Here is a 27,178-nt window from a genome sequence, read left to right as displayed (position 1 = left end):
CTCTTTACAGACCCTGATGCTACAGCAGTAATTTTCTGATGTGGAAGGATTACTTTGTGAGCATTACAGCAAGCTTGACAGAAATGAGACCATTAATGGGGGAGGAGAGCAATGGGAAGGGATAAATATTTGGAACTAGGTGTAAAGAATGGAATGAAAGCTACTCACAACTGGAGAGCAGGGCTCAAAGGGGAAAAGTTGGCTGTGTTTGCAAGTCCTTAAAGAACCATAATGAGAGTCTGGGGGAAAAATTACCCTTAGGCGGGCTTGTGAAGATATTTCATGTTTAATACATCTGAAAAGAATGCATATACAAAGAACTTAGACATGAAAAAGCATTGGTTCAACATTAATGAGTCTACAAGAATTAGGAATTTGGGAAGACATAGGATTCCCCATGTATTAAAAAAAATTTGAATCTGCAAGCCAAAATATAGTTTTGGTAAAATCCCTATTAACACTGGAGTCTAAAGATCTCATACATGATCCTTATTAGACTGGAACCCATCTTACAGGCTTTAAGGTTACTTACATGCACAATGCAGATAAAGGGGATTCCCTTAACTGGTCCCTATGGTGCCACACCAAACACTAGACATCCCTCCCCTGCAGTTCTTTCCTACTGAAGCAGGTCTATTTTTCCACCCCTCCTAAAAGGAGGCTGAACTGTTCTGTAGGATATGCACCCACTAGCACCACTTCCCCAACTCACCTTAATACATCCCAGGCTCTTTAGAAGTGTCCTAGCAACACCATACTGGCAATTCGTAAGCCTGCCCGTACCAAGCAATTCAGTGATTGAGAGAAGTATGTGGTTTTTTGGGTTTGTTTTTTTCTTGTTAAAAACCAACTATAAGTTGGGTGTGCTTAAAAAGGTGCCGTTATTTCTTCACATTTGATGAAAGCCTGTAATGTCAAGTTTGAGGGGAAAAATGACCCATTCCTCACCTCCACCACCAATAAACTAATTTTCTTAAATACAAGTCAATGGTGCATCCACAGAGAAAGGAACAATTCACCTCCCATTTCAAAGGTTTTATAACTTAAAAGGACAGGGTAGGAATTTCTGACCTGCTCAGAGGAAAGTGACGAGGACAGGTAACAAGGCAACTTTTAGAGAAGGAGCACCAGCTTGGGACATCTTAATTTCAGTCCTCAAAACTGAGTCAGAAACATGCTCATACCCAGGCTGCCTGCTGATTACAGAATATAGCCCCAGAAGGTCAACGAATCAGAGTCTTGCCAGCTTGCGACAAGATTTCAGTAACACAGCCTAGAATTAGTCTGTTACAGAGAAAGTCAACACAAGCATGCCTGGATTTTAAACAAAAATTAGAAACAGTAAACAAAATAAAAAACTAGTAATGATCAGTATTTTCTGATACATAATTACTCAAAATTAACTAGTCTTTAACTGAATTGGGAAGGGCACTGGGAATGAACACTAACATTCTCAACTCACACAGGGAGAGTGTGGGAGTGCAGGGCATTTGTCATTATTGCAAAAACAAATTTTAAAATTTGTATCTTTAGTTTGATTTAAACATTGCTTTTAGTATGACATCAAACATCAGCTTTGCAGAGGGGCTGTGGAGGGACGCTCATAGCAGCACACACCTGCGACTCTTCTTCGGCTCCGGAGGCTCCAGGGCAGCCAATATCGCCTCGTCAAATACATTCTTTAGGCCTTTCTGAAAAGGGGCAAAGAGAGAAAGGGGCGGTCTCATTTTCTGGGTTGTTATAAAAAAACAAAAATAAAACCAAGGCAGAATTAAACCCCAATAATGGTGAATAAAATATTGAGATCTACAATTTCCAGAAAGTCATTTTGCTTAACTTGGCTTTGTCCAAATTGTGTTGCTGTACTGAGTTCTTTAGAAGAGTATTTGATATTCAGAATAGTACAGCAGTCGTTTGAAACCATTTTCTGCAGACTAGTGTATTTCATAAGAAGCAAAACAAATACAGAAGTAATTGCCTCAATCAATGGGGGTTTTACAATTAGTTTGCTGGTAACGAATTTCACACACTAATGACAAAGCAGAAAGTACTGCATTCAGATGAAACAGCTGGATCTGGAACACAGAATAGTAATGATTCCAGAACATGTTGCAGTGACACCTGTGTTATACAGGAGGCAAGCATGCAAAGATGGATTGCAGTCTGGTATATTTTAATCAAGCTTCTGTTCCCCACACCAAATGTTTAGCAGCAGCCAGGTAGATTTCAGAAGCTGTGCATGGTATCCATAACAGAATTCAAATGGGAGAATTACAAAATGGGTACTATAACATTGTATAAATGTTAAATTGAAGCCAGTGAATGCAAACAGAAAAAAAGCTTCATCAGTCATTTATACAAACTGCAATTTTTAATTCCAAAATTTAAGGTAACTACAATTGAAGTTTTTCCCCTTAAGACAAAAATCAGAAGCATGAAATTAAAAGGCAAACTTTACATGTTACATTAACAAGCTTTAAGAATCAATTATTAAAATGAAGAGGTCTACTGGTGTTAGTGAAAGCAAGAATTTAACATCTTTGTAAAGCAGTAGCAGATACATTGATATTTCCTTCCCCCAAGGACTGACAAATACTCCACTACAGCACAGACAGCCAAAGCAATAGCAACAGAAAGTCTCACTGCACAAAGGAGAACCAGAAAACCCTTCACATTACACCATTACTTGCAGGTCACTTTCATGTATGTTTATCATGCAAATACAGTTAACAATAGACTCAAGTAGAAAATGAAGTATGCATTTTTTTCCAGTTGGAGCTCAGGAAGATTAAACATGTCTTTATTCTTTCTTGATGAGGTTTTTTTTTTTTTTGTTGTTGTTCAGTTTTTAAATGACACACCCAGGCCTTTTCCCCAGTAACCTAAATTGTAAAGTTATCAACATATGGCAACCCACGCAGCAAAGAGTTAAAGGAGTCCAGTTCATGTTCCACAGTCACAAATGTTTTACTAAGGAGCTGTATATGTTGTTTTCAGTCCAAAAGCTAATACAGAGGTTGCTCTAAGATGTTAAGCAGAGACACGGAAGCTTTCAGTCAGGATGGTTTTATTCATTTTTAATCAAGTTTCTACAGTAGTGGGACAGAAGAAGCAGCAGCAAGAGGGGAAGGAGAAAACAGTTTAGAATATACAGCACTTCCTTTTGGGCTGAGTTTCCGGAGGCTCGAGGGCAGCTAGGATAGCCTCATCAAACACATTCTTCAGACCTCTCTACAAGACAGAGGGGAGGAGAAAAAAACAGCAGCCAGGTTAGAGGATTAGAGAAAAACAAGCAGATAAAGAGCATTCAGGATAAGTTGGGCTGAATTCACAGAAGCAGCAAGCAGATTTACTTTGTTGTAACAAAGTAGATCCTGGAGAAAATAATTCACCATTTAGATGATCAGGAGATCAATCAAGACAGAAGTGTACAGAAAGCCAACAATTGGATGAAACACGTACACCCATAAGGACAAAAGGACAAACATAGCAGAGGTTAGTGAGAATACTGGTGTCTTAACAGGTTTCAGAGTCTTAACAGAATCATTGCTGCCACCTATCTGAACTATTAGACTGAACATTCCCAACGAGTTTTACATACAGACAAGAGCAGCTTGTCCCATGTGGCTGTGATGGAAGGTCAGGTACATATCTTTCTTATCCATATTAGGTACGTTAGCATTTTAGGTATGTGGAGTTTCAAACTTGTGCTGATTTCCCCACTTACTGCAGAAGCAGTTAGTTTTAAGTGGTACCTTGAAATTACTGGATTGCTATGTGAATTCAGCCCCTGAATAACTGAAGAGTTCCAACACAGATTGCTGGGCATGTTCATGCTGGGATGGAAGCAGGACTTGTGCCTGGTAAACCGCTCTTCCAATGTAAAGGCTCAGTCATTTAACATAAGGCAATGCCTTATCAGTGCTATTATTTTGACATTTAGACAGCCAACTATAAAAATGGTATATTCCAGTTAGTCAACTATGTTATTACTAAAGCAAGTATTATAACCACTCAAATTACAGGGAGAGAGAAAAATGATGTTAGAATTGGAATGCTTCTTTGACACTATGAAATCCAACATCAAGCAAGCAGTCAAAAGCTTTAAGAAGTCTGCAAGGGTTACACATGAGCACAAAGCATGCATTTGAGCTCAGCAGTTCTCAAACTTCCTTGCACCGCGACCCCCTTCTGATAATGAAATTACTACATGACCACGGGGAGGGAGGGGCGAGGGGAGAGCCCCACCACCCTGGGAGGAGGGGGCCTCCTTGGGCTTCAGCCCTGGGCCCCAGCAAATCTAATGCTGGCCCCATTAAAATGGGGTACTGAACCACAGTTTGAGAACCGCTGCATTAGCTCTACAGAAACAAGAATTCTACAATATATTCTCACTGCCATACAATTCTAAGAAGTTACACATGGGCACCAGAAGAGAAACCTTGCTCAGTTTATACTAACTGGACTTGCTAACTTTACTGTCATGAGTGTGACCTGCAGAAATTCAGAGAAAGATTTACAGGGTAAGAAACAAAGGAAAACAAAAGGTAAAACTCATTCCTCAGAGACTACCATCTGTGCATAGGGAGGAAGTTCAGTCACCCAAGTTGAAAAGCATTTCTCCCCCACTGATTTGATTGGGAAAAGCACTCAGCTTTGAATACTGGTTTTAGGAAAAGCTTTAGTGTAGGTTTTTAATGTGTGTATATGGGAATATATCTAGTTGTGCTTTAGAGCTTGCAGAGGACACAAACTGGTGAAGCAATAAATAACGAAGAGGACTGGTCACTGACTCAGAGTGATATGGATCACTTCATAAAATGGGCACAAGCAAATTACAAGTGTATGCATCTAGAACAGAGGTGGGCAAACTACGGCCCACGGGCCACATCCGGCCCATGGGACCCTCCTGCCAGGCCCCTGAGCTCCTGGCCTGGGAGGCTAGTCCCCGGCCCCTCCCCTGCTGTTCCCCCTCCCCCACAGCCTCAGCGCACCACGCCACAGGCGCAACGCTCTGGGCAGCCAGGCAGCGCAGCTGTAGAGCCACTGCCTGACCCGGTGCTCTGCGCAGCGCGGCTGTAGTGCCGCCAGTCACCGGTGCTCCAGGCAGTGCGGTAAGGGGGCAGAGGGGGTTGGATAGAGGGGCAGGGGAGTTGGGGGAGGTGGTCAGGGGGCGGGGGTGTGGACAGGGGTTGGGGCAGTCAGAGGGCAGGTAACAGGGGGGTTGGATGGGGCAGGAGTCCCAGGGGAGCCATCAGGGGGCAAGAAGCCGGGGGGGGCTTGGGGGGTTGGACAGGAGCCGGGGGCCGGGCCACACCTGGCTGTTTGGGGAGACACAGCCTCCCCTAACCAGCCCTCCATACAATTTTGGAAACCTGATGTGGCCCTGAGGCCAAAAAGCTTGCCCGCCCCGATACAGAAACAAAGACTATAGGCCATACCCACAGGACAGGAGACTATCTTGAGCAGCAGTGACTCTGAAAAAAATGTGGGGGTCTTGTTGGGCTGATTATCCACCATGAGCTCCCAGCGTGACTGTGTCCAAGAGAGCTAATACAACCCTGGGATGCATGAACAGGGGTATCTTGAGTAGGAGTAGAGAGGTTATTTTATCTGTTTTATTTTATTTGGCAATGGTGCGACTATATTCTATACTGGTAGAATATTTTGTCCAGTTCTGGTGCCCACAGTCCAAGAAAGATGTTGATAAAGAAGGTGCAGAGAAGAGTCACAAAAATGAATAAAGGATTAGAAAATATGCTTTACTATGATAGACTCAAGGAGGTCAATCTAGTTAGCTTAACAAAGAGAAGTTAAGGGGTGACATGATTGTTTGTAAATACCTACCTGAGGAACAAATATGTAATAATGGGCTCTTCAATTTAGCAGAGAAAGACCTTAGAATCCATAAAAGAAGACAGTCGCCTTTTGGGGGAAAAAATCACCTCTAGCTGAAAATGTTTAAGCCTATTATTGTTATAGGTAACACCTAAGATTGTTACAACTGAAAGATAACTGGAAAAAAAAGAGTGTTTCTCCTCTATGCTTCATACATATGTCAAACATTTTGTGTAAAATCGTTTTCATTTCTTATAGAAAGGACGAGTTTCTCCTTTTGTTTCTGTGGATCTTTCAAAAGCACCAACCAGAGGAGAGAGAAAAATATTAAAAGGAAAGTGACTAACGTCACCAGGGCAGATACGCAACTACTTTGAAAACAGATTTCAAATCAAGGGGGTCTTTGACATGGAGAAAAAAGGTAGTCCATTAAGAGCCTTGCTTGAAATCCTTATTCAAAACATGACTCAGACTGAATATGGATGTGTCAAAATGGTCAGTTAACAATGCTGAAGTCTGACTTAGCAGGGAAAGAGGAAGACAACCAGTTTAAAAAAACAAACAAAAAAAACATTTTTCAAACCTCTCCATGGTCTAGGGTAAATAGAGCCTTTCAGTGCTCAATAAATCTAGGACAATTTAAAGATTAGGCTGTAAAAGTGATATACTGAGGAGACAACAGACCAAAAGCAGGTTAAGTAGCCTCTTCATAGTCACGAACACCTACTTTTTAAGGCACGTTTTAAAGAAAAAAATGATAGGTTTTTTCAGCAACATATAACTAGTATCTAAGCAGCTCACAACCCTCTTATGACGTAGGGAAGCATTACACTCTTTTTACAGATGGATTGAGGTGCTGATTTACCAAAGGAAGTCTATTAGCAGAGCTAGGAACAGTCTTAACCACAAGATTACCCTTCCTCTCAAATCAGGAGAGACACCCATAAATTAACCCTGGACCTCCTATGTGAAACTCTGTCACTGAATCTCCAATGCTGTACAACAGACTCATCCAGCCAACACAAGGTGTGTACCAGATAAGTGCACGTTTATCTTCACATCAAAGTCCCAGAACTTATCTGCCTATGATTCACTATTACTTTGATGGAAACATTGGAGCTTGAAATTTATTTTTCCCCTCAAAAGACTAAATCCCATCCATCAAGCATTGTCTCTGTCAGCCACATGGAAGCAACTCCACCAGGTTTCCCAATCAGTTGTCTGTCACTAGCCATGACACTGCCAGCAGTGGAGAAGCACTTTACATATAGAATCCATTGAAAAGGGAAACCAACAAGGACTATACAATTCTAGTCCATTTCCCTGATGCCAGATTTGATGAGTTTCCCTAGAAGGAAGGAAAGAGACTAATCCTACCCAGGGAAAGTCAGGTTCCTTTTACATTTAGCTCACATACAATAGATCAGCAGGTGGAAGCTAACTAGGAACTTTAGCTTCCCTCTGTAGGCTTCGGGGAATGTAAATTTTTGTTCAGTGGCTGGGGCTGATTTAGTTAAAGAAAAAAAACAGAACAAAAAAATAAAGATACAGTAGCAAATTAAAAAGAATAGGGAAGAGATGGGGCTGGGCAAATTAAAAAGAACAGGGAATTAAAAAGATGGAGAAGAGAAGAAAGAATTGGTGGACCTACAATTTTTTCCATTAAGAATTATTGGGCAAGTTTAGAGATGCACAACAAAAGTATATTTGGGTCATACAAAAGACCACAAGTAAACAGTTTGTTTACTCCAGCTAACCACCAACAGTAATTTTGGTGAACAAGGTATTAGTACTCAGGGGATTAGTTACATTTAAGAGCTATTTATCCATCCCCTTTTCCGAAAGCCCTGGGAAAAACCACTAACTACTCTATTTAATATTAAAGGAGTAGACAGTAGAACAGCAGCAATCTATGGACACAAGAGGTGAGGCATGAAAGGCATCTTTACCCATTGATGGGAATGTCAACACAATACCACCATCTCGCTCTTATATAGCGCTTCTCATCCATGGATCTCAAAGTGCTTTACAAGAGGTCAATCACATTATCCTTATTTTAATGATGGGGGAAAAAATGACTTGCCCACCATCACCCAGCAGGCCACTGACAGAGCCAGAACAGAACTCAACTCTTCCAGGCCAGTGCTCTATTCATTAGCCAACACTGCTTTATACTGGTCACAAATTTTAAACCTCATATTGGATAGCAGTAAAATTACCAATGGATCCAATTTGCATGCATTTGGGACTCCCAAGTAAAGACCTGCTTGCTTTCATCTTCAGACATCATCAAGATGTGCATTAGTAGAATTCCGGAAGAGGATGGAGCCCCTGAGGAAAAAAGCTTCCAGATGGTCTGAGACAAAAGTTAGTTTCTTACAAATTGAACTACCATTTCTAGAATATATGGAAAGCAAGAAACAGAGCTCCAGGAAATATGGAAATTTCTCCTCCTGCAAAATTTTGAGTATGTAGTTTCTATTTCAATATCTGGAAGTAACAACTGATGGATGTTGAATTTCTGATACTGAATGAGTTCTTACTCCAACAACTGTCAGTGCTGCATGTAATTTAAAACAATGATCTTATCTTGCATTTGCTCAAAGCGTGCAAAAGGTAAGTAAAAGAATTGAAGTCCATGCCATGGATTACTGGGGGAGTTGCCTCTAATCTCACTGCCATGGGTAAGAAAAAAAATCCCTGGACACACTGTTCAGCAAGAATGCACCAGAACCTGGTTAGCAGCATGCGTACAGTTGTAAACAGGGTGGAATGATTTAAATCACAGATTTAAATCAATTTAAAAATCAGCAAGCAGAAAACCTTGATTTAAATCTTCCTGGGAAACAGTGACTCTGGGGGGTGTGGTGAATGATCAGCTGAACATGGAACTGCCAATGTGATACTGTGGCCAAGAGCCAAAGTGACCCTGGGATGCATAAACGCGGGAATCTTGAGGAGGAGCACAGAGATCATTTTACCTCTGTATTTGGCACTGGAGAAGCCACTGCTGGAATACAGTGCCCAGTTTTGGTACCTACAATTCAAGGAGGATGTTGATAAATTGGAGAGAGTTCAGACAAGTGCCACGAAAATGATTAAAGGATTAGAAAACATGCCTGACAGTGAGTGAGCTCCGAGTCTATCTACTTAGCTTAAACAAAGAGAAGGTTAAGGGGTGCCTTGCTTACAGTCTGTAAGCACCTACACAGGGAACAAATGCTTAATAATGGGCTCTTCAATCTAGCAGAAAAAGGTATAACATGATCCAAAGGCTGAAACTTGAAGCTAGACAATTACAGCATAATTTTTTCCAATGAGGCTAATTAAAAACATTGGAACAATTTACAGAGGGTCAAGGTGGATTCTCCATCACTGAATTTTTAAATAAAGGTTGGTTGTTTTCCTCAAAGATCTGCTCTAGGAATTATTTTGGGGGTGTTTATGACTTGCATTATACAGGAGGTCAGATTAGATGATCGTAATGTTCCCTTCTGGCCTTGAAGTCTGTGAACAACAAATTTGGGGTTAAGGCAAGATTCACAGAATACAGGAAACTGAGGTAAGGCTTCATACTCCAGATACTGGGCCAAGACAATTCATGGAACTGAGAAAAGCATGACATTTTGTATCTCATATCTTTCCCCACGCATGTAAGGCAGGGACATAAGACGCCAACTCTCAATTTTCAGCTTTCTGTGGATTCAAGTCAGATTAGTAATATTTTAACATAATTATGTGATTAAGAGCAAGCATGCCAAGATTTTAAATTACTAGGGTCTATGTAATTAAAGAAGCTGACCTACTCTCTAGGACCTCCACAGGATTTCCAATTTCATTGGCCTTAAATCACCACTGGCTTTAAAGTTAAACATGTTGGAGTTTGTTTTTTTTTAAATAAATAGCTGCCACTGTTTATCTCCATTTCTGTGGATGGGGATAATGTCTTAGAGTTGCCATTTCATTGTTAGTTGGTGACACATTAGACTTCTGGTGGGAGGCAGGCAAACAGCTCACCATAGGCTGCACAGGAAGGGAAAGACTTTCAAGACTGCTATAAGGTTATTAGCATGGCGGGGAGGGGAAGGGAGAGCCGCAGCGGAGGGGCGTGTATTAATTTAACCTTCTTTAAAGGGAGGAAAACTGACCTTGGCAAAAAGTCTTTGCTTTCCCCAATGATAAACTTAATCTTGTGTCCTAACCCACAAATCATCCAGATCACAGCTTCCTATTTAAATGTGCTCTTTAAATAATTAACACCACACTGCAGTTCCTCCAACACAGAACAAACCCCGGCATGAGATCCCTCTTCTAACCACAAAATCCCCATCCTCTAGTTAGACTGCTTACTCTCCATGCTAGGATTTTCTTCGTGTCACTTCTAATCCCTCATTCCTCAGAAACTTCCTTTCTGCTCAGCCATTTTGCATCCATACCAGCAGAAAGAGCACTCGCACCTTTTAACATGCCCTATTTAGCTGTACTCCACAGCTGTGAAGGAGGGGAAAAAAAAAAAAATAAGTAGTGAACACAACTATGAGAGATGTTTAGTGGACGATTCTCACCTGTGTAAGTGCAGAACACTCCACATATTTGACAGCCTTCAGGTCCCGGGCCAGTTTTTCAGCAGTCTCTGGAGTTATGGGCTTCTGCTTGTTCTTAGCAAGCTTCTCAATTGTTGAGGGGTCATCTCTAAGATCAATTTGGGTCCCAACAAGCAGAAAAGGGGTTTTTGGACAATGGTGAGTAATTTCAGGTACCCACTAAAAGGGACAAAGAACGTATTGTTACTATTCAAGTTCCTAAGACAATTTCAAATGATATTGCCTAAAGCATTGCTACAGCTCCAGTTTTGGGTAGAAAGATATGACAAACCTTTTCTTTCACATTTTCAAATGAAGAGGGAGAGACCACTGAAAAACAAACCAGAAACACATCTGTCTGTGGATAGCTGAGGGGTCGCAATCTGTCATAATCTTCCTGTCCTAGAAAAAAAGAAAAAACAGCAGCATTAAAAGGGGAGCCTTCAGAAGTCTCTCCTAGAGAAGGATTCTTTTAGTCAAATTACAAATGTTTATAGGATGTATTGGTGAAGAGTTGCATATCCAATTTGTATTCCAATAAAAAGACATTTTGCTTAACCTTAACCATAAGAGAATACCACCGCCCACTCCCACATAATGGGGCAGAAATCTAGTTATGTCAAATATGTTACAAGGCAACCAAAATCAACAATTTATAGAAAGCATGGTCTTCACATCCAGTTCGACACAGCGCATCACCACCACGCTCAGAAGGAAATACCCCATCAAAACTACCTTAACTATGCCCTTGGAGTGATGCAAGCACAACATTTACAAAAAAGAATCAGAGAATCCCCATATATAACTAAGTTTCAAATCATAAGTATTTCAAACTCTAGAATTCTTTACTCTTGGTTGTACAGTTCTGCAAATTCTAGCTACAGCAGAGTCCACACACAAGAGTTGCTTAAATTTGATAACAGCATGCTGGGAGTCATCTTTGTTCATTAAAAAGTCTTGTGCCACCAACGCACATTGTTCCCATGTAAAAAGCCTAAGCAAAAAATGAAGCTACAGAAATGATACAAAAAATGAAGTCAGAGTGGTGAGAAAATGTTGTTTTAATATCAGATGCAGATTACAGAATAAAGGCCTTATCAATTAAAGATAAAAGTGAAGCAGAGATGGAGACTATTTGATAATAGTGTTGTTACAGAAACTACAGATTTAAGGGGGAGTAGTTAGGATTATGAAGGATCCAAATCATATGATAGCACCACCTTAAATGCCTTAAGAAGGCCCAAGAAGGGCCTGGATGATGATGTGATCTAAAGGGATGCCACAAGGCTCACTTCTTCAAGGCTATGAGATGGTTCCTCCCTCTTTGCAGGGAACAGTTAGATTTTGCCTAACTCAATAGTTTGGTACTTAATCTTAAGTGATCAACATCTCTGCCTTTTCTTTTTAGAAAGACAAGGTGGGTGAGAGAAGATTTTTTTATTGGACCAACTTCTGCTGGTGAGAGACACAGGTTTCCAAGCTACACAGAGCTCTTCCTCAGGACTGGGAAAGGTGCTAAGAGTATCACAGCTAAATAGAATATATTCTATCTGTTCAACCTTGTGACTACCTACGCTAAACTAAGGAAACATTTAAGGTGAGGTGGCCCGTTAACACCCCATTAGTCATAGGACAAAAAGAGATTTAATGGGTTACAGATTGTTGTAATAAACCATAAATCCAGAGTCTATTAAAATTATTACTTTTAGTGTCTAGCAAAGTTACAAATTTAAGCTCCTAGGCTAGTTTTCTGAAAGCGTCGTGCAGATTTAAAGAAGGATTTTAAGAAACGGTCAAGTGTAAAAAGGTACTGGATTCACAGATTGAGAGAGCAAAGTCACCTGTTTATCTCTAGATAGCTGCAGCACAGACAAGCAGCAACGAATGCATCCTCAGCAAATCAGTTCTAATACGGAACTGCCTCTAGTGGCAAAAAAAGTGGTCTCCAAGGCCCATCCAGTACTGAATTACTGATATTTAACAAGGACATCAGTTATACTGGGTTTTGTAACATGGACAAATAACGACTGCTGTTTGATGTTAACTATTTTCTGTACAATTGACCTAGCATAGAGTTGAGCTGGTAAACAGCTCCAGTCTCTCTCATTAACATGCAGTCAAAGACTTGCTCTACAATTGTAAAATATTTATAGCATTAATGGCATCAACAAACTTTTCCCATAAACTGATCTAAATAAGAGAAGTCCTCATTTCCTTTCAGTGTTTCTAGTAATACAGAAACTTAACTGAAAACGTCATTAATGTCCCCACTATTTGAATCTGAATCATGGCGTATTTTTGGAACTACTTCTCATTGCTCCCATCTATGCTGTTTGTGCTACATAGTTAAGGATCAATCAATCTACTACATACTGTGCTGAAACTGTAGGTTCACGAAGAACAGAACTGGGAAGAGTCAGTTTGGCTTTGTTATATGGCAGCTTTCCCCTGGTTCTGTGTGTTTTGTTCCTATTTAGTCTATCTAAAAGACAGACAATGAGCAATCTCTTTGGGACAAGCACGGTCTTGGATAGCATCAAGTATCTTCACACTCATTCACCTCATAGTGACATAAAAATGCCGCTACTGGGTCAGACCAATGACCCATCCAGCTCAGTATCCTGTCTTCCAACAGTGTCCAATGCCAGGCGCTTCAGAGGGAATGAACAAAACAGGCCACTGAGTGATCCATCCCCTGCTGTCCACTCCCAGCTTCTGACAATCAGAGGCTTGGGACACCCAGAACATGGGTTTGCATCCTTAACCATCTTGGCTAATAGCCATTGATGGATCTATTCTTTTTTGAACCCAGTTAACACTTTTGGCCTCCACAACATTGTATTTCATCTTCCATTTTGTTAACCAGTCACCCAGTTTAGTGAGATCACTTTGTAACTCTTCACTGTCTGATTTGGACTTATCTTGAGTAATTTTGTATCATCTGCAAATTTTGCCACCTCACTGTTGAACCCTTTTTCCAGATCAAGAATTCTTTAGGCATTGGAATAGGGACTAACAAAAGTTTTAAACAGTTTGAAAGTTGAACAAGAAGGGGATGGAATTTTTAGTCACTCTTGTATATAATAGCACCGATTGTCCAGTCACCCTAGAGCATTTCAGTGTAGACCTTACACTAGAAACTGAGGCTAAAAAAAAACAAAACAAAAAACAAAACATTTTAAAATATAAAAGCTTTCTAGCCTTTATCCTCCATCAAAAAAACAGCCAAAACTGAGCGACACCCAAATTTATTTATTTGAAGGTCATCTTTAATGAACAATAATTCAAACATTGGGCATGTTATCCTGCCTATTTTGCTTCATGACAGATAAAGCCAGCATGATAGGTTGATGCTTAAACACAAGCAAATTTTTGACTTTACAAATTCAGGTTTTATCTAGGCCAGAAGACAGGCTACTGAAAAAATTAGTAAAATTACTGTACCACATGGACTTGAGAATGAAAGTTATGCAACAAATAGGAAGGAATTTTAGTAAGGAACTTTTAACAACTCTTATTTAACTTCAATGGCTAGCATTTTGAAAAGAACCCGCAGTTCAAGATTCAACACTCCCAGCTGTCTAATAAAGGTTTTTGTTCAAATATCTTTCAGTCATCTCAGGGTTTACCTAGACCAAGATGAGTTTTGTTTTTTAAAGGTGACAGCGAACATTTTAGAACTCTAATGTAGATAGGACTTTAAAAATATATTAAATTAAAAACTTTAAAGATACATCATTTATCCTAGTTTATTCAAGCCCCACCAGAGATCCTCCAGAAAAACCAGAGAAGAATGAATTGACATCTCTGGGGTGTTTTAAGATTTAAAAAAGGCAGAAAAGAGTATAAAAGCCAATCAGGCTCTTTATTTTGCATAAGATAAAGAAAAAAGCTCAATTTAAAAAAAATGCGTGTGTATACACACACACACACCCCTACCAAGTCACCTTTAAAAAATTGGAAAATTGTTATTAACTGATAAGTCTGCCATGATGGCTGGCAAGATAGATTATTGCATACTAGTATAGTTTTTTCTTCAAGGAACTGATTGTGCATAACTAATACCTAAAATGTACCAAATGTTACGAGTTAGTATAAATACAGAAAAGTTAACATTCTCACCTGCAGTATCAAACAATCCTAGGGTATATGGCTCCCCACCAATCATCACTGTTACAGCATAGTTATCAAAAACCTGGAGGGGGGTGGGGGGGGAGAAGCAAGAAACAAGTTTTGAATAAAAACAAGCCATTTTGTCCAATATGGGTTCTCCTACTCCCCTTTCAGATTCTCTCAATTCGCTGCTCCAGAAATATTTAATTTTAAGACAGCATATCAACATGATTTTTCAAACTGCGCTTTATGTAATGGTCCCAGAGAAAAGAATAATTAAGTTGTCATAAAACAGTATGTCAATCTAACCTTTCATTTAAAAAAGTTAAGCCCATATAGATCAAAAAAATCCTTCCAACATGATTGGAGTATAAATTTATAAAGGGAAATCTACTTGAGCATGCAGACCTGAAACAGTATCTCAATGGAGTGAGAACTCTGGAACACAATTTAAAATATCAATATTAACCATTTCACTTGCGATCATTTTAGCAGAATTAAGTTCATGAGTTCCTCCATTACTGCTGGACGTAGTAAACAGATACCAGGGCACTAGTGCAACTGGGCAGCTAGTAGCTGACAAAGGAAGTGGGGCATTCAAAGCACTCCACTTCCAAATAGAGTCACTGCTGCCCAAAATGGCAGGGAAATATACACCTTTCTTAATACCAGAAGCTTCAGTGCCCACCCACCTGCCCCTACACACACCCATCCTTCCCTACCTTTCCGGGCACCAAAATATTTAATTACCCTATTCAGCTGCCAAAAATACGCATCTCCCCCAAGTCTACAATGTAGTTGCACATTTTCAACTATGAGCTTCTGTGACAGTGAAATTCTAAAATCTGGAGAAAGCATAAACTAAGCTATGTCTATTAAGGGTTCGTGCCACATGACAAGGGACTTAATCATTTGTGGCCTCTGGAAAACTATTATTGCCCTGTGAACCTTTGTTCTCACGTTTATCTAATTTCATCCTTGTGGATCCCCCAACACTGACTAGCATTGCTGCAACCACAGCCAGTCTCCTCAGCTGCAGAAGATGTAGTTTGAACTTTCTTTTCTTGACCACCAGCCCTATGTTAAGAGATTCCTAGCGATATTCTCATCCCCCCAAGATGGTGCCTATCATAGGAGACATCCTGCTAAAGGTCTGAACTGCATGTGAATGCCCCACTTCCTTTGTCAGCAACTATCTGCCCAATTGCACTCCTGCCGTGATATCTGTTATTACATCCTTTCAAAAGGTTGGGAAATCTACCACTGAAAGAAAGGTATCTGATCTGAAGATATCTGAACCAGGTTCCCGATGAAGGAATGTTTCTTGGGCTATTGTGTGAACAAAAGACACTATTATAGCCACCACATTTTCGAAAAGGCCCAGGAAATTATAAGCAGCACCCTCATTCCCACAAAGGGGAAGTGGCCCCAGTTTTGGCTTTCTTCTATAATCTGATTTTTATCTATGGTGAAATGGAGTTTCTGTAATCTGAAGTGTTGGCAGATTCCTTCTTTGGGGTCAAGTACTACTCCCAGGTGAATTACAGTATGTGTAGGCATTGGGTGGTCAACAATTAGGCAGCGTGCCACTGAGTATCCTCACAGTGAACTCCATAACGGTTTGTATGCTCTATAGTTGAAATACCTGATAAGTAGGTCAACCAGACGTGGACAGATGAGTATTCCCTGTACTCACGTTGCTGGTCATCATGGTGAATATTATGCACGTTGTCATAAGGCCCAGTGGGTAACACTTTCTACTGGATCTCTCAGTAGAAGAGAAATCTGTAACCACTTCAAGAATAAACTTTGGGTATGGTTTAACACTTTGTCCTTTCACACCAGAATTATAGGGTGGGTCAGTTATCAGGGCTTGAAGTTCACCAAACCTTCTCATAGAAGTGATGGCTATTAAGAATGCTGCCTTGGATGACAGGCAGGAAAGAGCATTTTCCTAGTGGTTCCATCAGTTTTGTTAGCACTGAGTTTAAAAGTTCCAGAAAGAGAGATGACAGGTTCTTCTGCAATAGGAAAGCGTTTGAGACTTTTCAGGCATCAAAGTGATGGGATGAAAGAATGCTAACTCCATGTGCTGGAGCATGAGAACCTGATATGGCAGCCAGATTGATTTTGAAGGATGATAGGGGTACTGCAGCTGAATTAGTGACTTGTCCATGTTGAAAATTTCTTTCATGTGTTAGTGTAACTTTGTTTTAGGTGGAATTCCTAGATTGTTGCAAGACTGCTTGAAATTGAAGAGAGTAAGCTAGCTCTGTGGAAGCCGGCTTCCTATGATACATGCTGTCAAGTCTGGAAACTCCAAATTGGGATGGAGAATTTGATCATACCTCTGGAGTATAGGAGATCCTAAAACAGAGGAAGTTGATAAAATGTAAGCTCGTTGGGGCATGGACTGTCTTTTTGTTTGTACAGTGCTTAGCAATGGAGTCCTTGCCTCTAGGCCAAGAGTGGGGAATCGTTTTTGTATCGGGGCCATTGACTCACCAAAAATAAATAAAATAATAAAAAATAAAATAAAGATGGTGGGTCACACATGTTCAACTTACTTACCCCGGGGGGCAGGGGGGAATAGGAGGGAGGTGGACATAGAGGCTTGGAGCTTCCCCCGCACCCACAGTGGGGCGAGCTGGTGCTCATGGCTCCAGCCCTGCAGGGGGACACCGAGACTCAGGGCTTTCCCCCCCCGGTGGTGGGGCAAGCTGGCGCTCACGGTTCCAGCCCCACAGAGAAGAGGCCAAAAGTCTCAGTGCCCCCAACCCCACGGGCTGGAGCATCAGTGCCCACCTGCGGGGCTGGAACTGCGAGTGCCGGCTGCCCTGAGCCTCTGTGTCACCCCGCTAGGTGAGCTGAACATGTGTGGCCCGCAGGCCAGATGAAAATGAACAAGGGGCCAGATCCGGCCCGCGGGCCATAGGTTCCGCACCCCTGCTCTAGGCATTAGCACAATATAAATAAAGGCATTAACAATTACCAGCACAGTTCCCGTGACTGCTCTATAAGGTTGGTCTGTCAGTGATGCCTTAGCCATCCTGAAGCCATGGAGACACTTGTTCTGTGTCAACATAACTTTTGAACGACCACAGGAGTGAGATGAGTTAGTAGGGGCGTTAGGGGAGGAAGTACCGGAGGAAGGTATTCACCAGCAATATTTTCCCTGAACAGAAGAAAGTATAACTTTGAATTTGCTATGGAAGCAAAGGGCTCTGCTCGACAATCCCTATCTGAAACAATCTCTGATTATTTCACACACCACTCATGCTTGCTCTGAATCTTTTCTGTCAAGTGCAATCCAACCACTAGGTGCATGTGATGGTCAAGACACCAGTGGGAAAAAATCAGGGCTTCTTTGCAGAGTATTTGGGAAAGACTTCTCTTATGTGCTTGTTCAGAACGTTCACTGCCATTGTGCTTCTGTCAGCATCTGAACAACTGGACCTTGAAGAGATGGCAGAAGTGACTTTAGGGCTGTCAAGGTTCCTTCCCCACTCTGAACTCTAGGGTACAGATGTGGGGACCTGCATGAAAGACCCCCTAAGCTTATTCTTACCCCCTTAGGTTAAAACCTTCCCCAAGGTACAAACTTTGCCTTGTCCTTGAACCGTATACTGCCACCACCAAGCGTGTTAAACAAAGAACAGGGAAAGAGTCCACTTGGAGACGTCTTCCCCCATAATATCCCCCCAAGCCCTGCATCCCCTTTCCTGGGGAAGGCTTGATAAAAATCCTCACCAATTTGTACAGGTGAACACAGACCCAAACCCTTGGATCTTAAGAACAATCAGGTTCTTAAAAGAATTTTAATTAAAGAAAAGGTAAAAGAATCACCTCTGTAAAATCAGGATGGTAAATACCTTACAGGGTAATCAGATTCAAAACATAGAGAATCCCTCTAGGCAAAACCTTAAGTTACAAAAAGACACAAAAACAGGAATATACATTCCACCCGGCACAGCTTATTTTACCAGCCATTAAACAAAAGGAAATCTAACGCATTTCTAGCTAGCTTACTTACTAACTTAACAGGAGTTATAAGTCTGCATTCCTGATCTGTTCCCGGCAAAAGCATCACACAGGCCCTTTGTTCCCCCCCCCTCCAGATTTGAAAGTATCTTGTCTCCTCATTGGTAATTTAGGTGCCAGCGAGGTTATTTTAGCTTCTTAACCCTTTACGGGTGAAAGGGTTTTGCCTCTGGCCAGGAGGGATTTTACAGCACTGTATACAGATAGGTGGTTACCCTTCCCTTTATTTTTATGACAAGGACCCAAACAAATCCCTCTGCATTCCAGCGCATTTACGTGGCCATGGACTTCTTGTTTGTGTAAATGGGCTCCTAGCCCAGTTTGGAAGTATCTGTGGTGATAACTGCTAAGGAAGCTAGTGGGTTGAAGGAAACTTTCATTACATTGTCCCTGGGCACCCACCATCTGAGCAGTTTTAGGATATGAAGAATTGGTGGAGAGAGTGTCTAAAGTGTCCATTTTTAGGGTGTGATTTAGGACACGCAGTGTGATAGAGGCCTCATGTGTAGGTGACCAGTTATAGTCATATGTGAACAAAGACACCAATCTGAGGAAAAACACTGTTCCCTGACAGGGTTTCTTTAAGACAGACATGGCTTTTCAGATCTTGCTTCTGCCAGAGTTGGGTCCAGAACTGCTCCTCCTCATAGGATATCCTCCAGTATAAAACAAGCATACTATTTGTTTATTTGCAGACCAAGAGTCTGCAACAGAGGATGTCAACCTAGAAGTATGCATGCATGTGCCTGGCTGAGTCACGCTTGAATGAGCCAAAGGTTCAGGTAGAGTAAGACAAGTAATTACCACAGCTAAGCACTTTGAACACCTCTGGTGCCATGGATAGATCAAAGGATTGCCCTCTGTACCAATAGTAACTTTCTCCCCAACAGTCAGATATTTCCAGTGCAACTGTCAGATGGCTATGTAGAGCAAGGGTGGACAAACTATGACCCACGAGCCACTTCCGGCCTGTCCGACCTTTTAATCTGGCCCTCAAGGTCCACTCCAGCACTCCCGCTCTACCTGCCCGGTGCTCCAGCTGGGGAGTGGGGTCAGGAGTTTCCCCCACTCCAGCTGCCTGGCGCTCCTGCGTTATGGGCATGAGAACACGCATGTTACTCTGGCTACACAACCCAAACACCCCTCATGCACCATCAGAGCCTGGAACACGCAAGCCCAGGTGCCTGCTACTTGTTGGCTTAGGTGACTTTCCTAGCACCCAGAGGCTATTTGATTGTGGGCTGTTGAGACCTATGTGGGAGGAGATTTCTGACAGCAGGGGGCTGGTGAATCTCAATGAGTTCCAATAACTGGAATCTGACGCCCAACAAATCCAAAGCCAGGGTAACATATAATTTGTGTTCAGACAGGAGCAAAATTGTGTAGTAAAATCAACAGTCCAGTAATGTAATTGTCTAACAGCGCATTGTTCAACAACATTTTTTTTAATAGTGTTGATTTTGAAACAAACTTGTGTTTTCCCTGTCTGAACATGAATTATTAATTTTGTGAACATTTATGGCCCGCCATACCATTTCCATACCCAGATATGGCCCTCAGGCTAAAAAGTTTGCCCACCCCTGATGTAGAGGCTAGCATTTTGTTTAGATGAAGATCTGTACAGCCAACTTAGGAAAGGGTAGGGATGACTGTTCAAGCTCAGCATCCTGAACTTGAGGGACCTGATGAATCTGTTTCGTCTCAGATTCAGGTAGGCCTTCTACCGTCTTTGGCATCAGCAAGCACCTGAGGTAGAATCCTACCCCATTACTCCCTCTCCCACAGATACCCCTCGAGGAACTGTCTCCATAGCTCCTTTTTTGCAAGGGTACTCTCAGATGTAGTGAATATCTTGGACTTCTTTGCATTATTCCCCTTCCTTCCATTGCTGACCGTGCTCTAGGAAGAGGGAAATGATGGAAGCTGAGGAGATGGAATAGAGTGAAAGAGAAAGGGGATCCACCACACTGGTGTAGTGACAATGCAGTAGTTTCAGATGAAGGCCTTGTCTATACTGGGGTTTTCACTATTGCAGCTACTTGAATGGCTCGTGTGGTGCAGAAGTGCAAACCATTACTTGCACCAGTGTACCTAACAGGGGGTAAGCTGAAAGTGTGAGTTCACAGCAAACACCAGTGCCTAAAAACCCAAGTGTATGCAAAAAGTGGCGATCCCCCTTCTCTTTCACTCTACTCTAAGAGTAGTCAATAGACAGAATGCTGGCCAAATCTGGACCACTAGATGCTTTAGAATGGACTTTAAAATCTTTTTTTACTTATTATACTTATTGCTATTCTCTGGAGTCTGGACCTTCACTAGACCCTCATCAAGAAATTTGGACCTTGACAAAAAATTGACTATTCCTGCTCTACTCTATCTTGTCAGATTGCTTTATACTCCCTTCTCCTTGAGCACAACCAGCAAAAGGGGATCTCCATTTTTCTCGTGCTAGAATAATAAGACTGACTCAATGAGTCATGTCTAGCCAGTCACTCTACTCTTATTGGTGTACTGGGGGTGGGGGTGGGGGTGAGAAGAGACTTACTGTCCATCATAACTACAATCATCCCCGATTCTACCTCTGAGGTAACAAATACCAGTGGGGATAAGAAAGTATATTTCAACAATCCCACACAGAACCCTTAGGTACTTTTAAAGTTTCCCTGCCAGGAATCACAACTGGTCATTTAACAGTGTTGCAAGGACCACAGCAGAAAATAGCCTTGCAGGCCCTCAGTTAAGTTTCTTTTTCAGCTATAAATGCCTTTGAGACATTAAGGCTGGCTGACAAATGGATGAATCATTTCCATTTTAGAAACAATACTGGCTGTTGCATTTCTATATTTTTTGCCTGTGTTCTTTTATTACTTTGAGCATTAGCAATAAAAATGAAAGTCACTGTCCACTAACAAAAGTTTGAAATAAGCCTCTGTGCATTCACACTATAGGGAGATGGCCCTGTAGAGTTGCAGGCCAATGGAATATTCCCGCATCAGTGCTTGTTGGGGCTCCTGCAAGCAGACCCTACCCACTTTCAGACTGAACATTCTGCATTCAAGGCTAGAAAAGGGGATGTAACAGCCAAAGTTCCTTCCACCTGAACCTCAAAGTTTGAGAATAACAGAACTCCAAGGAAGAAGGGAAGATGGGCAGTATGAACATGCAGAAGCCTATCTTGACCACCACCAGCTACTGCTAAGTAACTTTTGTTTCTTCAAGGTCACTTAGCTTACAAAAATTTAGCAAGCAGTGCTATCCTTCCCCAGAAAGGAGGGCTTAGGAGTACTAGACCGAACACTGCTCTCAAATGTGCATAATATCTTGAGGCTTAGTGGAAGGCGTAAGGCTTATTAAGAGCATGTATTGAGCTCCACGTAGAAGCCCTACAGATTTCTATAATGGGAATACACTGTAGGCAAGCCCCTGATCCCACTGAGAGTTAGCAAAAGAAACTACAGCATTTGCTCAAGAAACTCCCTGAAAAAGCACAAGATCAAATCCGCACAGACACACTCCTGGAACCCCGACCTGGGATATTCTATCTACTACCCAAGATCCATAAACCTGAAAATCCTGGATGCCCCATCATCTCAGGCATTGGCACCCTGACAGCAGGACTGTCTGGCTATGTAGACTCCCTCCTCAGGCCCTACACTACCAGCACTCCCAGCTACCTTCGAGACACCACTGACTTCCTGAGGAAACTACAATCCATCAGTGATCTTCCTGATGACACCATCCTGGCCACTATGGATGCAGAAGCTCTCTACACCAATATTCCACACAAAGATGGACTACAAGCCATCAAGAACACTATCCCCGATAATGTCACGGCTAACCTGGTGGCTGAACTTTGTCCTCACCCATAACTATTTTACATTTGGGGACAATGTATACCTTCAAATCAGCGGCACTGCTATGGGTACCCGCATGGCCCCACAGTATGCCAACATTTTTATGGCTGACTTAAAACAACGCTTCCTCAGCTCTCGTCCCCTAACGCCCCTACTCTACTTGCGCTACACTGATGACATCGTCATCATCTGGACCCATGGAAAAGAAGCCCTTGAGGAATTCCACCATGATTTCAACAATTTCTATCCCACCATCAACCTCAGCCTGGTCCAGTCCACAAAAGAGATCCACTTCCTGGACACTACAGTGCTAATAAACGATGGTCACATAAACACCACCCTATACCGGAAACCTACTGACCGCTATTCCTTCCTACATGCCTCCAGCTTCCATCCAGGACACACCACACGATCCATTGTCTACAGCCAAGCTCTGCGATACAACCGCATCTGTTCCAACCCCTCAGACAGAGACAAACCTACAAGATCTCTATCAAGCATTCTTACAACTACAATACCCACCTGCTGAAGTGAAGAAACAGATTGATAGAGCCAGAAGAGTTCCCAGAAGTCACCTACTACAGGACAAGCCTAACAAAGAAAATAACAGAACACCACTAGCCGTCACCTTCAGCCCCCAACTAAAACCCATCCAACGCATTATCAAGGAGCTACAACCTATCCTGAAGGATGACCCAACACTCTCACAAATCTTGGGAGACAGGCCAGTCCTTGCCTACAGACAGCCCCCCAACCTGAAGCAAATACTCACCAGCAACCACATACCACACAACAGAACCACTAACCCAGGAACCTATCCTTGCAACAAAGCCAGTTGCCAACTGTGCCCACATATCTATTCAGGGGACACCATCACAGGGCCTAACATCAACCACACTATCAAAGGCTCGTTCACCTGCACATCCACCAATGTGATATATGCCATCATGTGCCAGCAATGCCCCTCTGCCATGTACATTGGTCAAACTGGACAGTCTCTACGTAAAATAAATGGACACAAATCAGATGTCAAGAATTATAACATTCAAAAACCAGTCGGAGAACACTTCAATCTCTCTGGTCACTCAATTTCTGATCTCAAAGTGACTATCCTTCAACAAAAAAACTTTGAAAACAGACTCCAATGAGAGACTGCTGAATTGGAATTAATTTGCAAATTGGATACAATTAATTTAGGCTTGAATAGAGACTGGGAATGGTTGAGTCATCATAAAAAGTAACCTATTTCCCCTTGCTTATTCCTTCCCCCCCCACCCACTGTTCCTCAGACGTTCTTGTTAAACCCTGGATTTGTGCTGGAAATGGCCCACCTTGATTATCAAACACATTGTAAGGAGAGTGATCACTTTAGATAAGCTATTACCAGCAGGAGAGTGCGGGGGGGGGGGGGGGGAGGGGGAGAGAAAACCTTTTGTAGGGATAAACACCCATTTTTTCATGGTTTGTGTGTATAAAAACATCTTCTGTATTTTCCACAGTATGCATCCGATGAAGTGAGCTGTAGCTCACGAAAGCTTATGCTCAAATAAATTGGTTAGTCTAAGGTGCCACAAGTACTCCTTTTCTTTTTGCGAATACTGACTCTGATTCACTTGACATGCACTGAAATAAATTTCCCTTATCACCATATGCAATGAAGGACGGTGAATTTTTAAGGGTAGAAAGCCCTCTTGATATGTGCTGCAAATAGTTGTACAAGCAAGTACATGTACCCCTAGGGGTACGCAGAGGTCTTCCAAGGGGTACATCAACTCATCTAGATATTTGCCTAGTTTTACTACAGGCTACATAAAAAGCACTAGCGAAGTCGGTACAAACTAAAATTTCGTACAGACAATGATTTGTTTATACTGCTCTATACACCATACTCTGAAATGTATGTAAAATATTTATATTCCAAATTTATTTATTATATGGTAAAAATGAGAAAGCAAGCAATTTTCCAGTAATAGTTTTCAGTGACACTTTTGTATTTTTACGTCTGATTTTGTAAGCAAGTAGTTTAAGTGAGGTGAAATTTGGGGGTACACAAGACAAATCAGATTCCTGAAAGGGGTATAGTAGTTTGGAAAGGTTGAGAGCGACTGGTTTAGGAACCGAGAGCTGGAAGAGATACTAATATATACAACAAATGGTCAATATATGGTAATCTTATCAATTTTGGAAAAAATTTAGGGTGACTACAAAGGACCACATTATTCTCATGGAAAACCATGAAAAGAAGATCAGTCATAAGAACCTTAAGATCACTGACACTTCTTGCAATTGTTACAGCTATAAGGAATGCAGTTTTCAGAGACAAAACACTGAGCCATCTCCCATGGGTTCAAAAGTGGACTTAATAATCCCTGATCCTAGGAGTAGTGTATCTGCAAGAGGGTACTTTCTCCATCCTCTTCCTGTGGTATAGGTAGAATCACAGAGATTGCCAGTACGGCCACATCATTCAAGCTTCAAACTCAATCTCTCCAATGTATGTGATAAGATTCACTCTTGCTAGAACGTGGAGTCTCAAATCAGTGCATATGCACAGACCCTTGGGCTTTGAGCCTAACCTCCAACAGCTTCAGGTCCACATTGGATGCTAGAGGCCAGTCTGGACATCCCCTAGGTCCAAGATTAGGAAGGTAGGAGTCTTCCTATAGTCCCAGATACGGGAGTGGATCAGAGTCATTTTCTTCTCTCGCAGAGACTGCCCTATTGTTAAGGAGCTCCAGAAAAAATGGTTACTTATCTTACAGTAACTGTGGTTCAAGACGTGTTGCACACATATACATTCCACTGTAGGTGTGTACAAACTCAGTGCACTCGAGCTGGAGATTTTTGCCAGTAGTACCACCTGGCAGAGCATGTGTCCCTTCTCTCCTCATGCCTCTTCTATGCTGTCACCTAAGAGCATCTCCACCATCTCTTTCTCCAGTCCTTCCTCAGTTATGACTAGCGGGGAAGGTGGGAGGGTTGTGGAGTGTATTTTGTGCACAACACATCTTGAAGAACAGGTTACTGTAAGTGAGTGATTGTGCACATATACATTCCACTGTAGGTGACTTAACAGTTCCCCTTTCAGGTGGAATGACTTGAGATCTAAACAGACTGTAGCACCAACTTACCAAAGCTGGCATCATCATGAGAGGCTTGCATGATGGCATAAAGTGTAGAAAAGTTCTGACCATGCTGGTGCTTTCCATATAACACCACCTATTGGAACATTGCTCAGAAAAGCTGAAGTGGAGGATTGAGCTCTGGCAGAGAGAGACTTTAGTGAGCTGGTAGTTCCAGAAATCCAGTGAGTTTCTCAGACAACACAGGTTGACCCTTCGCTCTTTCAATAAAGATTACAAAGTCTTGGAGAAGATCTAAAGCAGTGGTTCTCAAACTTTTGTACTGGTGACCCCTTTCACACAGCAAGCCTCTGAGTGTGACGCCCCTTATAAATTAAAAACATTTAATATATATTTAACACCATTATAAATGGAGGTGATACAGGGTTTGGGGTGAAGGCTGACAGCTTGCGACCACTCATGTAATAAGGGGTTCGACCCCTCAGGGGGTCACAAGGTTATCTAAAGAATCTAGTACAGTCCAAATAAAATGCCAGAGCTCTATGAACATCGAATGGAGAGTTTCCTCAGCATGAGAGGAATGGGATTTTTTGGGGGGGGAGGGGGGAGGAGACACGACTACCTGAAAAGGTTAATGATTTGATTTAGATGGAAGGCTGACACTACCTCAGGCATAAACTTAGGATGTGTATTAAGGAACACCTTGTCCTTATGAAAGGCTCTAAAAGGAAGGTCAGCAAGAAGAGCTTTAAGTTCTGAAACCCTCCTCATGGAAGTGATTGCCACTAAAAATGTGATCTTCAGAGACAACACAGATAGTGAAGTTGTCACCACAGGCTCAAAGGGGGACCCACAAATCTAGAGAACTAAATTTAAATCTCATACAGGCACCAGAGCAGACACAGAAAGGTAAGTATTAACTAGGCCTTTTGACAATCTCAAAACAAGAGGATGAGAGAAGATGGAAAATCCATGTATTGGCAGATATAATGCTGAAACAGAACCCAGGTGAACTCTCAAAACTATGTGAGAGGCCTGTGGTTTTCAAATGTAGGACAGGTTTCAGAGTGGTAGCCGTGTTAGTCTGTATCAGCAAAAACAACGAGGAGTCCTTGTGGCCCTTTATAGGCTAACAAATTTATTTGGGCATAAGCTTTTGTGGGGTAAAACCCACTTCATCAGATGTATGGAGCGGAACATACAGTAGGGAGGTATAAATACACAGCATATGAAAAAAAATCGGAGTTGCCTTACCAAGTGGGGGGTCGGTACTAACAAGCCAATTCAATTTAAGTTGGAAGTAGGCAACTCTCAACAGTTGACAAGGAGTGGAAATCACTTTTGTAGTGTTGGGGCGGCCAAAAGTAAACAAGGTAGCCTATTTCAAACGGTTGACAATAAGGTCTGAGTATTCAGCAAGGAGAAATTAGTTTTCGTAAAAACAGCTAGGAGTTCTTGTGGCACCTTACAGACTAACAAATAGATTTACTTTCTGTCGTGACCCATCCACTCCCAGTCTCTATTCAGGCCTAATTTGATGGTGTCCAGTTTGCAATTTAATTCCAGTTCTGCAGTTTTTCATTAGATCTGTTTTTGAAAGTTTTTTTTGTTGAAGAACTGCCACTTTTAAATCTGTTATTGAGTGACATGGGAGATTGAACTCCTA

At 41.9% G+C, this 27,178-nt stretch overlaps 1 protein-coding gene across 8 annotated transcripts in view; it reads right to left on the bottom strand.

Annotated features, from left to right (window-relative positions):
* Positions 1-267: 267 nt before the first annotated feature.
* Positions 268-27,178, bottom strand: part of CDC42 (cell division cycle 42) — a 46,775-nt gene continuing 19,864 nt past the window's right edge. For 7 of the 8 annotated variants that reach the window (XM_037880992.2, XM_043531585.1, XM_043531583.1 and 4 more), the window contains 4 exons: positions 14,544-14,616; positions 10,714-10,823; positions 10,404-10,601; positions 268-1,691 (listed from right to left, as the gene is read on the bottom strand). In XM_037880992.2, the coding sequence (XP_037736920.1) occupies positions 1,602-1,691; positions 10,404-10,601; positions 10,714-10,823; positions 14,544-14,616 (471 nt within the window). In that variant the 3' untranslated portion in view covers positions 268-1,601. Of the gene's footprint in view, positions 3,232-10,403; positions 10,602-10,713; positions 10,824-14,543; positions 14,617-27,178 lie in introns of all 8 variants that reach the window. The other variant, XM_037880994.2, reaches the window with a different exon arrangement.

This window comes from Chelonia mydas, chromosome 18, assembly GCF_015237465.2.
Source record: "Chelonia mydas isolate rCheMyd1 chromosome 18, rCheMyd1.pri.v2, whole genome shotgun sequence".
Lineage (NCBI taxonomy): Eukaryota > Metazoa > Chordata > Testudines > Cheloniidae > Chelonia > Chelonia mydas.
The sequence above is the reverse complement of the archived record's forward strand: the minus strand, read 5'-3'. Positions and strand labels throughout refer to the sequence as shown.